General features: G+C 40.2%; 1 protein-coding gene across 5 annotated transcripts in view; it reads left to right on the top strand.

Moving 5' to 3' along the window:
- DOCK7 (dedicator of cytokinesis 7) overlaps positions 1–13,674 on the top strand; it is a 108,995-nt gene that overhangs the window by 64,051 nt on the left and 31,270 nt on the right. For 3 of the 5 annotated variants that reach the window (XM_075508895.1, XM_075508894.1, XM_075508893.1), the window contains exons 18-28: positions 93–194; positions 467–553; positions 1,327–1,558; positions 2,862–3,026; positions 3,963–4,132; positions 9,314–9,403; positions 10,419–10,514; positions 10,618–10,758; positions 10,909–11,022; positions 12,052–12,222; positions 13,005–13,144. In XM_075508895.1, coding sequence (XP_075365010.1) covers positions 93–194; positions 467–553; positions 1,327–1,558; positions 2,862–3,026; positions 3,963–4,132; positions 9,314–9,403; positions 10,419–10,514; positions 10,618–10,758; positions 10,909–11,022; positions 12,052–12,222; positions 13,005–13,144 — 1,508 coding nt within the window. The remainder of the gene's footprint in view (positions 1–92; positions 195–466; positions 554–1,326; positions 1,559–2,861; positions 3,027–3,962; positions 4,133–9,313; positions 9,404–10,418; positions 10,515–10,617; positions 10,759–10,908; positions 11,023–12,051; positions 12,223–13,004; positions 13,145–13,674) is intronic. The other 2 variants (XM_075508897.1, XM_075508896.1) reach the window with 1 other exon arrangement.

Here is a 13,674-nt window from a genome sequence, read left to right as displayed (position 1 = left end):
TGAGAATTTGACAGCCAAGCCTGCAAAGTTCAAGAAAGCCTTAAGAAGTGTGTGTTTTTGTTTTTTCTTTTGTTAATTCCTTCTCCTTAAAGTGGATACCGATGCTTCAAAATGGACGATTAAAGACTGGTCAGTTCTGCCTACCTGTTTCATTGGAAAAACCACCACAGGCTTATTCAGTGCTTTCTCCAGAGGTGAGTTGTTTTTCACGCTGAAAATCAGCAGGAGAATACTTCTGTTAAAAAGTGAAAGAATGTATGTGTACCTATATGTGTGTGTGCATGCCTATTTTTCACTCTTAGGTTGTTTATTTCTTAAATACTGTTAAGTTTAGACAGACGTCTGTTTGTGTGTGGGCACGTGTGTGTGATCTGACAATAAAATGAAAAGAAATGGCAATTGTAATTAGAAGTGCCTTAGCTCTGCTTTCTGTCACATCCTCACTCGTCTTCCTGTTAACCTGCAGGTTCCACTCCCTGGAATGAAGTGGGTGGATAACCACAAAGGGGTTTTCAATGTAGAAGTTGTTGCTGTGTCATCCCTCCACACTCAGGTAAATGTTAAGAGCAGTCTTTGTAATAAAAAGAGTTTGATAGTCTTTTGGCAGTTGAAACGCTGTCAAAGTTGATACTGTGAAGAGTATAATAATTACTTATAATAATTACTAGTGAAATTACAATCTCATTTTCAGTTCTGAGCCAGCAGACCTGGTATTCCACATTCTGCTGTGAGTATATTTGAGAGGTTCTGCTTAAAAATATGAGCAGTTTGGCCTTTATTCACAGGGTGAATGGCCAACAGTGTTTTCAGACCTCAGACTGTTGTATTCAATACAACAGGTCTAACATACAGTCCAGCCATATGATGTTGTCTTGTTTTTCCTTTTCCCCTCTGCCTCTTTTGTTTCTCCATGTATTTTTTGTCTGTCTTTCTTTGATCTGAAAAGAAAGATGACAATAATTTTGACTAATCATTTCAACTTTTGTTTTATTAATTCCCAGTATGTCGTTTGATGTTTTTTGTGTATTTTATTTGTGCTGTAAATAGTAACATGATTTTAGTGCGTTTTTGTCTGTTTTTCTAAGAATACATAGTCTGTGGGTCCTCTAGTTTTGCCCTGACAACTTCTGAACACTGGCTGATTTCACTTAAATTAGACATATGGGCAGAGCTCTCAAAGGTGTTGAGTTTCTGCTAATTTTGTGAGATTAAATGGTGAGATAGAAGAATGAGGGAGAGAATCCATCCGTGAGATACAAATCCATAGAAAGTGGAGTTACTTTCGGAGCTTCTTGCTGATTATTGGATTTTTTTGCTTGTGTGTAGGACCCTTATCTTGACAAGTTCTTTGCACTTGTCCATGCTCTGGATGAGCACATGTTCCCTGTGCGGATAGGAGACATGAGAATTATGGAAAACAACTTGGAAAATGAACTGAAGAGCAGCATTTCAGCTTTAAATTCCTCTCAACTGGAGCCGGTAGTGCGATTTCTTCATCTCCTGCTTGACAAACTGATTCTTCTGGTAGTAAGACCTCCTGTCATTGCAGGCCAAATAGGTATTCTATTTAAGTTTTATAGAGAATTACATAGCTGAAAGTTTGACACTTCCAATTTTATCATATTTATGTAGAAATAAAAAAGTCCATTTTTATGCTTTATTTTAGTGCCACTAATATACCATGTGTCTTCAAAATAAAACATGCTGGCATCCAGATCAGTGGTGATATACACAGGAACAATATTTAATACAAAGGTTTCAAAAAATGACTAGTAATTTGGTGTCCAAGTTGAGACACCAGAAAGGGGCCTGACTTCCATGAGTTGGATGCTCAGCATTTTCTTAGCACTGGAGCCTGTTAAGGTGTCTCCATACTGACATTCAGAAACTAAGAAATTCAGCCTTACTAGTCACCTTGGAAAATCTTGAAGTAGGTAAGATAAGAAGATACAGATGTTGTATGTTCCTCTAGCTATTGTGGATCTGATACTGTCAGCATGAATAATCCTTCCTTTTGCTCCCTATTATGGGCTATGCTCTGGCAGTACAAAAAATCTCAAGTGGAAGTCAGGATTAACTCCTTAGTATTTAAAATAGCAGTTGGGATTTTTTGTAGGAAACTTGAGTTTGGACATGATGGAATATAGGTATCTAAGACTGCTTTAAAAATAGCAATAATTTATTTTAGAAAAGTTATCTTTCTGGGGAAGAATCTTGCTTGAATTTTTATTTTATATTTTAAAGCTCTTTCACTCTTTAAGTGTTCTGTATTGATTTAGTTTGTCTGTATGGAGCATTGAGGACATTAGTGTCTAGTTTTTAAAAAAGTAAGATTCACAGTCTCCAGCTGCTGTCTGCTTCATCCCTAATTTGTTTAGAATATCTACCTCAGTCTGTGTGTAGATTTCTGTGCTCATTTTTAGAACAGATTTTTTTCCAAACCAGAATGGAATTGTTCTTTTTGATACAGTTTATGTTTTGGCTAAGGCTTAAATGGAGGAAATAATTAACTGAGAAAAGTATGATAAATACCCAAAGGATATTATCCATCAATTAAACAAGGACTTGATCTTGTTACCATTGCTGTTGATGACCAAAGTTGGTCTGATTCCAGAAATCAGGCCGAAATTCATTAAATTAGTTATTAATAAAAGTGGAAACTTATCACTGCAACACCTGTCTTCCTGTCAAGCTGTTTATTAGACCTAGTTTGAATACCAGGTTCAGTTTTTCTTGAGAAATGCTTGCTATACTCTTAAACTTCACCATTTGTCCTTTAGAAGGTGGACGAAATGCACATTTAGGACTTGCTCATGGGTACTTCTGCAGTCTAAAACAAACTCCTCACTTATTACTTTCAGTTAACCTGGGCCAAGCATCTTTCGAAGCGATGGCATCAATCATAAACAGACTTCACAAGAACTTGGATGGAAACCAGGACCAGCATGGCAGAAACAGCCTTCTTGCTTCCTATATTTATTATGTTTTTCGCCTACCAAATACCTATCCCAACTCACCATCACCAGGTAGCTCTTTTTTCATTTTATTTCAAGTCACAGTTTGTTAAAAGCAGGCAGAAATTGCTTGCTGGCAGGTGCTCTTGAGCTCCAACTGCATGGCTGGTTCCCTGCCAAGCCCTGTTACTAACTTCCTCTATGATCTAGTGTAGCCATTTACAAGATGAGTTTAATTAGAGTTAGCCATGTCAGAGATTTAACTATTTGATGATCTTAAATAACAGTGTCACCACTGAAAAACCATGAGGCTAAATTATGGCAAAATACTGTGTTTTTAGTTTTGTTTTCTGTAGCAAGTTAGACAGATGTGGCACACTCTTGGCCTGTCATGTTTCCCAGTCTCCTTCACTAGTACTTTTGTACTTTTATCCAGTTCCAGCAAAAGTTGAAACACTGGCAAAGGAGTGTGAAATACTTGAAAACACGTGTCTGGGTACAGGAAGGAAACAAATTAATTCCACCCCTGCTGAGAACAAGGGATATGTCTGCATGGGGGAAGAGCTGGTGTGAATGACAGCCACAGAAACCTAGGCTTTGGAAGGACTGTTGTGCACAGCACTTGCTTCTTGCATGGAGTGGAAAACCTCTGAGAGGGGTTGGGAAGGTTGTGTACTTAAAGCTGTGCCCAGTTCTCCAGTGGTTTTAGAGCCTGAGGTCTGGAAAGTATCCCTTTAGCTAAAGACATCCCTCACACCGGCTGCCTAAATCTACAGGGAGCTTCCTGCTTCCCACATATCAGTGGATAAAATAGCTTTTTAGTCCCATCCCTTTCTCCCTGCTGCTTGCCTTGGAGAACCAGGCAGGGGAAGGCACAGGGAAGACTTCATTACGGGCCAGACCTACTGGTTATACAAAGGGTTTGCTGCATCAGGCTGGTGTAAAGCAGCATGGGATCAAGGCTCTGACTGATGGTCTAACAGGATGTTCTTTCATACACCACCATAGGTCCTGGTGGCTTAGGAGGATCAGTGCATTACGCCACCATGGCTCGATCTGCTGTCCGACCGGCAAGCCTTAATTTGAACCGCTCACGGAGCCTCAGCAACAGCAACCCAGATATCTCTGGGACCCCCACCTCGCCAGATGATGAAGTTCGCTCGATCATTGGCAGTAAGGTACACGTGCACTGCTGAGGATCTTACAGGAACTTCAGCATCTTTTATTTAAGCTTTAAAGAAATAACAGGGAAGTTTTTGTGATTTTTTTTCCTATGAAGAGATGTCCTTACTAATGGCCCCTTCTCAGGCTTTTTCTGGCAGTTGCTGATAACACTACTGAAACTCCGCTCCTTGAAAATAGTTGCTGATCTCTCTGACTTGCTGGAGACCATCCTGGCAGTGTTACTTCCATAAGTGTGGTGGCTAGGGGCAAGAGTCCTTCTGGACTTGTCTCCTCAAGACTAGTAGGACAAGAATGGTTTTACTACCTCACTTTTCACATGGCCAGCAGCCGTATCCTCTGACCAGCTCTGTTATGTCTCCCCAAACCTTGCATCCCCTACCTTGCCGCCCTGTGATCCCACTCTTACCTCCCAAACCAAAACTCTCTCTTCTCCTCTGCATTCAGCACTAATGGCTGCTCAGATGCTTTCTCTACTACTTGTGTCCAGAGCAGGTATCTTGCACACAGCAGGAATATTCCTAGTCCCTGCATGGGCCAGAGAGGATTTTGGATGGTTAGTGAGTGAGCCATAGTCCGGCCAGCTGAGCTGCAGTGTGAATTTATGGTGTGCTAACTCTGCACCCACAATGACTCCTCACACCCAAAAGTGACTTTCCAGTGTGGACACGTTAGTGCAGAGGGTCTGGCATGGTCTTACTTTGGCTCTTAAGGGCTTAGTATATGCATCTCCTGCAGAAGGGCCTGTCCCTCTCTGGTGACTTCCACGTACATAGGACTGCTACAGTCCCAGTTTGAGCACTTCAGTTTTGTGCCTAAAATACGTGGGATGAGCCAGGGCAAATCTGCTGTGTTGGTAATTCCTTTCCTTGAGAGGGGTGCCTTAGCATGTTTGGGGTTCTCTTTTTTAATCTTCTAACTGTGGTAACTTACACCAAGATGAGACGCTTTCCCACCCGTGACCCTTCAGTCTTCCAGCACAGATGAATTCCTGAGCCCTTTCAGAGAGCTGTTACATTCGATCCTTTGGAAGATGAGTGAGCAAGTTTGTTAATAAAGCCATCAGCCTGACCAGACAGGTTTGATACTGGTTGGTCCTGGGTTTTATACGAGCAAGAAAAACATAGTTTCAGAAAGAGGTTACCAATTTTAAATGAATAACAACATAATTTGCTGACCAAATAAGAAGCTGAAGAAGTGTGGGTAGGCAAACCATTATTTCTTACATCAAAGTTTGGACTTAGAAGTCTTAAAATATTTTAAAGACCACTTCAGTATCTTGCTAATTAAACAACCCTGACCTTTTGTGAAATGCCATAGGCACTAATGTGCATATGGAATTTACACAGGCTATCAGAATTTTAACACATGCTGGCTTAGTGAATAATGTCACAATACAAAATGAGGAGAGATTTCCTTCTAGAGATGTACTCCAGGCTTTAAAGAAAAACCTATTCTGTGCATAATTGTTGAGGGTAAAAGTTTCCTTTAGAGTAGTCTGAGCATCAGAAATTAAGCCCAGTCTGACTAGACAGTCTTTTAGTTGAATATAATTATTTCTGCTTGTTAATATCGACAGACAAAAATAAGACACTTCTTGAGATGTCGAAATGAGTAAAATGGTGCAAAAATTCCTGTTCTTTTTCTCCAAGTAACGGCTTAAGCACATGTACGCAAATAGGGAACCTGCACTTCAAATTAGAATCTATCGTGGGAGGCTTTCTGCTTAAAAAAAACCCCAAAACAAATAGTGTTTTGTTGTTTGATGGAAGTCTTCGGAGTCCAGTCCTGTATTTTTTTATTGTAATGTAAGATATTTATAGGTTTGGTAAATATCTTTAAGTCTCCCCTTTATCAGCTTCTTACTTAATTTTGAAAATTCAAATAGTCATCCCCTTTACAGGATTTGGAAGATTTCTGTTTATTTTTGTAACAGAGGAGGTTTTAGGTCGTGTCACTTATTTTGCCTTCATTTGTGAATTGAGGCCATGTAAATTTTATTCCCTTCTAAAGCAAATTTATTAAGTCCCTAAAAGCTCTATGATGAGATTTTACGCTTTAAGTGTTCCTGAGGTGTTGGAGATGTGCTGGGAAAAAACAGAAAAGATTGTGGAGTTTCGTTGCTCTGACAGTGGATTTTCACAAATGTGTGTTATGTTCCTGTACAGATCCAGCTGCAGGTTGAACCCCAGAGGTAGAACAGAATTTAATAGCAGTTTTGTGAACTTGTGAGTGACTCTGCCAAGCAATAAGAAGCTCTTGTACTCTTTTATTTTCCAAAGGGGGAAGAATCTTTCTTTTCAGATTTTTACAAAATGACTTCTGCTTCTGCAAACATAGTAGATGTTTAACTTTATCCTCAGAACCAGAGTGACATGATAAGAAAGCTTGTGAGCAGAAATGTGAGCATGATAAAGGCATTTTCAAAATTAGACCTGATTTTACAAAACATGAGCTTAGTTCAGCATTCTGCAAAGTCCTTTCGACTTTAATTCACTGTGAGCAAAATAAAGCATGTTTATGGGTCTGAGCAGGGCAGAGAGCTTTGATTTATTTCTTCCAAAGAGTAACTGAGATTAAAACACTCTCCTTATGTGTGTTCAGTATTTTTTTTATTGGACATCTTAAGCAAAATTACAGCATTGCTGTACTCTGCATAGAGGATAGCTCAGTGGATTAATGGTTCGAATCCCAGGTTACAGCTCTCGCACTGGGTTCAACCTTGAGGTGGATTTTTCTTTGCTGAGAGAAATAGATTGTTAGGCTTGGTGGACTTTGCAGCTGATGATAATTGCTGTGATGAAGTGGGCTGCACCTTTGCTTCATGTATTGGGAAAAAACCCTAAGTCGGCATAGAAACTAGGATGAAAGCTCTCGCTCAGGTCGGGGTTGAAACCAATGTGTGTAATTTATGAGGAACTGCTATTCGGTTGTGGCATTGCAAAACTGCCTCCATTAGAGCTGGTTCCTGGGACCCAGCAAAGTCCACTGCATCCCACTGAATGTTCCACGCTTGGGAGCAACCTGGGTGACAAACACAAGTTTAAATTTTTCCTTTTCTTCTTTCTGAGTGTCTTGAGAGGAGAAGGGAGTGGAGAGAGAGGAGGAACCCACAGTAATTTTGCCCATATGATCCATTGCAGGAGTAGAATTTGGAGTACAAACTAGATTGAGCTTTTAAAAAGCAGGATGATTTTTCATATATTTTGCTTGGCAAAGCAGGTTGGTTCCAGAAAAGGTATGTGCTCTTCCCTCTCTTTGCCACACTGCCCAGAGAAAATATCCAAATGTCCATGTGAAATTCTGTTCACAGGGTTACTTTACCAGTGGTGCTGGATTTTTATTCCATGAGTAGAAAACCCTGTGAGAGCTGACAGTCGGTCTTTTCAAAGTTTCTCAGCATTTCCCCTAGAGTTGTAGAGCTTATAAACTGTGGGCTAACAAGCAGTGTACCCTAGGAGTGCTGGAAACCTCAGAGAGCATCCTTTGTGGTTTTCACATCTGTGCACCAATTTTCCTCTGTCACACTGTCAATCTGGGCTGGCTCCATCTACTGAATGAATGGGTTTAAACTGATCAAAGTAAGAGTGGGACATTCCGGAGGATAGCTTTTGAATGTCAAGCATTACAGATAGGACAGGTTGGACCAGAGCTGTTGACAGTATTAATGTGGTGTATGTGTGCAATGAGATATAAAATAATCCTCTGGACTAAAATGTGTCAACAGACACCTGAGAATTCAGGCTGCTTTAACAGTGCTAACTGGTGATGTGTTTGCGGTGTACCCCGTTTGATTGCTTTTAAGGACTAAACTTTGACTACTGTATGGCATGCAACATGTAATATTTCTTTCCTTTCCCAACTGCTTTCTATTACATGCCCAGGGTTTAGACCGCTCCAATTCCTGGGTAAACACTGGTGGTCCAAAAGCAGCCCCATGGGGATCCAACCCCAGCCCAAGTGCAGAGTCAACACAGGTGGTGTCTTCGGTAGAGGTTTTTCTGGCTTTGTTTTCCCTGATGTTTCCCTGTAGAATATCTTCCTTTCAATGTATACTCCGATTTTGGTGCTTTGGTTTTTTTATTATTTATTTATTCCTTGAAAACTTTGTGCGTTTTATTTTATGAAGTAGCATCTTCTCCCCTACCACCTCACTACACTGCATGAGAAACCTCAAAACGCGTGAACGTGTCCCCTTCTTTCATTTCAGTGGTTGCTGGTCTGTGAAATGTAAATGCTGTGACTGCTTTTCTTTTCTTTTTTCTCTCTCTCTCTAACACTAGTTTCAGCTTCAAGTGGAGCACATTTCTAAGTGGGAACATTAATCACAGCTTCATAGTTTTGTCCATGTTTGCCATTTCTTTTGATGTTGTGAACCATTTTGCCATTTTCATCAAGCATTTAGTATTCATTGTCGAGTAATCCTTCATGACTGTTTGAGTGGAATATTGTTAAACCAAAATTGGTACACATGTAAAATTCTCTCTTAAAACATGTTCATTTGAGTGCTGGAGCCAGTGACTTGCTAGGGCCAATTGTATCTGTTCTGTGTTGCAAAGTATGAAAACTTTATAGCAGCTTCAGTCAGAAAGACTTAACTTATTTAGCCCCTATTGCCTGCTGCTTTCCACTGCATGGTTGCCTTGAACGTACCTCTCAACTGTACCTCCGTTCAAGTTTATCAGTCTTCCAGAAATATTTAGTCTGAGTTCACTTGCACTCACGGCAAATTATTTCCATCAGAAAGAGAACTTCAGTAATTTTCTCATTCCCTGTGCCAGTAGCAGCGTCACTGTGGGGTACATCCCCATGTGCTTGGTCTCTGGTAGATTGAGAGGTATGGACTGAAATTACAAGTATTACCTCCTTGACGTATGCATGTTGATAAAATACAAAGATGAAAAAGTTTCATGCTTTGCAGCATTAAGTGTCTGTACATAAGAACATGCAGTTATTTAAATAACCTGTATGTCTTAAAACAATAAAAAGTACTGTCATTTTGTTTAAACCAAATCTGTAAATGAATAAGAGTTTGAGAATGCATAAAAAGGTGTAAAGACAGTAAAAGCCTACAGTTGGAACAGTATTTTTGTAAACGTACATTGTCCTTGAGCTGCAAAACCCATCCACAGCAAACTTTAATGTCCTGTCATCATTCATTCATCTCCACTCCGTAGGCTACGGATCGAAGTTGTAATCGTATGTCTTCGCACACTGAGACGTCAAGTTTCTTACAAACTTTAACAGGACGATTACCAACTAAAAAGGTAGATTTCAGTGAAGACAATTCATATTGTGGGGCAGGGAGGTCAAGTCATTCTGAAAACATGATGCAATCTATTCTTTTATTTATAGCCTGATTGTTTCCGAGGTCGTTAGGAACTGCTGTTGCTTAACACCTCTGAATATCCAGGCTGTAGTGAATATGAAGTACTCTGACAGAGTTGAATTGGGAAGAATAAAATGATCAGGAGTAGCTTGTCTGATTTAATGTCCATACTGTTGGGAGCCAGTTTATTACTACTGGCTTTCAAAAAATATGAATAGCACTGTCTAGACATGTAAATGATACATTCTTGTCTGCAAAATGATAATGTGTTAGATGGCTAGCATTACGGATGTGTGCTGAACTCAGTTATATAGGTGTTAATCCAAAGTGACTCCAGAAAGTGAATGGGAGTTACTTTCGAAGTGCACTCCCTTAGAGGAGACGAGATCCTACTAAACAATGTCGGAAAGGCAAAATGCCTGACTTTCTGTGTAATGAAAATGTGATCGCTGACAACATCCAGTCTGTGGGTTGGTCCTCCCGAGAAAAGAAATCAAAAAGCTGTTTCTTAGCCCCACGTTTCTTTCTTACTGTTTTAAGTCCTTTCTCACAGTAAATATACATCTTTGTACAAATTGCTTTATATGTCCACTTTTTACTCCTTTTTCCTGCAAAAATCAGACCAGGCAGAAAGGTAGACTTTTAAACTAAACTAATTTGAGCACCAAACTTTTTTTTTGGGTGGGTGGAAAATTCTTTTGACACTTGAAAGTCAATTTTGGAGCAAGATGCTGTGAAACGTTTCTCACATCACATATCATAACATCATCCTTCATTGTTAGTTGGGGATTTCTTTAAGGGATGCCACCACTGCTGTCATGTTCCCAGTTATTTATTTTGCTTAACCTCATTGTTTGCCATACTTTCCATGGACCGTGCTACCATTTCTCATGCGGACTGTTTTGTGAGCTGATCTTGAGGCTCGGGCTAACTCTGGATTTGAATCTGTGTAGCTTTTTCATGAAGAGCTGGCTTTACAGTGGGTTGTGTGCAGCGGGAGTGTGCGGGAGGCAGCCCTACAGCAGGCCTGGTTCTTCTTCGAGCTGATGGTGAGCAAACTGGAAACACCTCGCTTATTGTCTTATAGTTCATAGTTTCAAACACGAACGGCAACAACTGCAAGTGACTTTGTTGTAATTTATATTCCTATAGGTGAAGAGTATGGTGCATCATTTGTATTTTGCTGACAAACTGGATGCGCCAAGAAAGAATCGTTTTCCTGAGCGTTTCATGGATGATGTAACTGCTTTGGTCAGCACAATTGCCGGTGATATAGTCTCTCGGTTTCAGAAGGTAATGGCAAACAATTAAACTGAACCCCGGTCAGAGCTCAGGCACCAGACCCCCTGCATGTTTGTTGGTGCCTAGACCAGGAATTGTTGTTTGAAAACATAACGGTGTGCTCTTCATTTTCTTTCCCATTTTTCTCTTCCTTCTCTCTAGGATACAGAAATGGTTGAAAGGCTCAACACTAGTCTTGCATTTTTCCTCAATGACCTGTTGTCTATCATGGACAGAGGATTTGTTTTTTCTCTTATTAAGACCTGCTACAAACAGGTGAATGCAGATAAATATTATGACTTAACTGTGAACCATAGTGTCGCCTATTACTCTAATTTTCTTTGCACAGACAGTAAAGTATGGACACAGAATTCTGCTTTTCAGGTCTTTTTAGAGCAAGCAAGCCATTCTCAGTGGTGATTTAGAGTTTACACCCTTCTGATTACATTCTTCAATGTGAATTGGGAGTAATTCCCTTGAGTGAATGGACACACAGCAGGAAGGAAGAATTATTCCCTCTGCTCACCACATTCAGAGTAATTGAACCAAAAATTAGTAGGAGGTTTTGTGAGGGAGCTCAGACTATCATGGTTTGTCAGCTGGTCTCTTAAGGACACATTCACCCTGTATGGTCATATTGATCACCAAGCTCCCCTTCCATCCTTCTGAGGATGCAGGGTCTCCTCCCCCATAAGGAGGGTTCCTACGTTATGCATTGGGAAGCTTATTTGCAATGTTGTGGCAGGGGACTCACCTTGACCCACAAAGTTTCATTTGACTACAAACATCCGTGCTGACACTGTGTACAAAGGAGATGACGAGGTATCAGGAGCTTAGGCTTAGACTCATTTTTGCTTCAGGGTCTAAAACATTGTATATAAGGGGCAACAACAGCAATAGCATTTGAGCTTTGTTGCCTACTGTGTATTAGCCAACCTGCATCTTTGACCTGTTAATACATCATGCTGTGTGGTCCTGTTTCTCACAGCTCCCTACTGAAATCAATAGGATGTGGCTATCATATGTGAAGCACATAGTTCTTCATTTGCTTGTATAAATATGACTGTTATATACATCTTGTATTGCTATATGTGCTGTTGGCTGGGATGCGTATGGCTCCTGCACATCAGAAGTTTTACGCTGTAGCACAAAGAAGTGATGTGGATGTGACCATTTAATGATATCAGGCTCTTCAGTTCTTGCTTTGGACGTGTTTTTGGGGAGCAGTGGTGGGACAGGAGGGCTGGTGCTGCATTTATACTCTCTTTTGGTGCTAACTGCAATCTTATGGGCTAAACTTGCCAGGTGTCTTCAAAGCTGTATTCCTTAACAAATCCAAGTAACCTGGCATCTTTGAGGTTGGACTTCCTTCGCATCATTTGCAGTCATGAACACTACGTCACCTTGAATTTACCCTGCAGCTTGCTCACACCGCCTGCATCTCCATCACCATCTGTGTCTTCAGCAACTTCTCAGGTATGCTGTGGCAAGGATCCTTTGCAGAAATGCAAGCTGAGCTTTGTTCTGAGGCTTAAATAATGTGAGGCAGTTGTATCACCTGTATTTTCAGTCTCTGCTTGCTAATATTTTTTGGAAGTGTTTATTTAGAAATTAGTTTTTCCTTCCACATAGATTTTGACTTCTTTTGATCTTTTATTATTGAAAAAAGAATGCCTATATCCCTATCCACATAGTGATCACACATATTTCTGTCCTTAGGGACCTAGTCCCCTCCTATATTGGACAGACGCATGAACATAAATGAGCCATTAAAGAAAACGCTTTGTCCAATGTTACCCTTTACTTACAAAACAAAGGTCTTTCTAGCACACTGTAGCTTAGTCCTAGCCTGCTCAGAAAAAGTAATTTGAATTAGCAAGGGTGTCATTCCAGTGGATTAATTAGTTGCAAAATTACATAAACTAAATCAAATTAAAGCCTTGTTAAGCCTCAATAAAGAGCATCCGTACCTGAGTTGAAAGTTTAACTAATCCACTTTTAAAGGTTATTTGGCTTAACTTCCCTAAGGCCTGCCCTGTAGGTGGGAAGGCAATGACAACAAACAGAATTAATAGAAGAGTTAGTGAGCTTGCATGTAATGTAAGTAGATGTGCCTAGATCCAAACAGAAAAGGGAGAAGGTAGTTTATGTGAGATTGTCTTTAATTCTGAAAACTGCTTCTAGTGTATTGCAAAAGCTTTAACTCTGTGTTCCAAGGGGTCTCATTATGCAACTTCTGAAACTTGATTTTTTCACAGAGTTCTGGGTTCTCCACAAATGTCCAAGACCAGAAGATTGCAAATATGTTTGAATTGTCTGTGCCTTTCCGCCAACAACATTACTTGGCTGGGCTTGTGTTAACAGAACTGGCTGTCATTTTAGATCCTGATGCAGAAAGGTAAATCTTTACAATTTTTTTTCCCAAGAGTTTTCTGTAATTCCAAGCAAATGGTGGATGCAAAGCAAGTTCTGGTGTGGCCAGAATTGATTTAAATTTGTGAGCTGAGAAGATAAGAAACCAGTTCTTTAAGAATCCTCTTCTTTCTCCCTGCCCCTTGTATTTCGTACTTTCTTAGCCTTGACTCTGTAAACATGATTTCAATCACATTTTTCCAGCTGAGAAGAAGGGAAAGAGGTTCCTGCTGGAGCCCCCAGATGCCACAGGGGCACTGCTGGAGCTCTAAGAGGAAAATAGCTTTTCTCAATTGTAACAAGAAAATAATTTTCAACATTTAGGAAGTCTCCCTTGCTGGTGGTTTTAAATGTTACAATGTATTTCGCCTGTGGTCCTCCCAGCTCTTTTTAAACATAAATTATGCATTGATGAGGCCCCTGCGGGTTACATAAATAGACAAATAGAGTCAAGCATGCAGAGTTTGTCAGTGACTTGCCTGGCTTGTGCAGCAAATAATTTTCTGAAGTAGGAGT

The sequence above is a fragment of the Mycteria americana genome, chromosome 7 (genome assembly GCF_035582795.1).
Source record: "Mycteria americana isolate JAX WOST 10 ecotype Jacksonville Zoo and Gardens chromosome 7, USCA_MyAme_1.0, whole genome shotgun sequence".
NCBI lineage: Eukaryota > Metazoa > Chordata > Aves > Ciconiiformes > Ciconiidae > Mycteria > Mycteria americana.
This window is presented reverse-complemented; position numbering and strand designations above follow the sequence as displayed.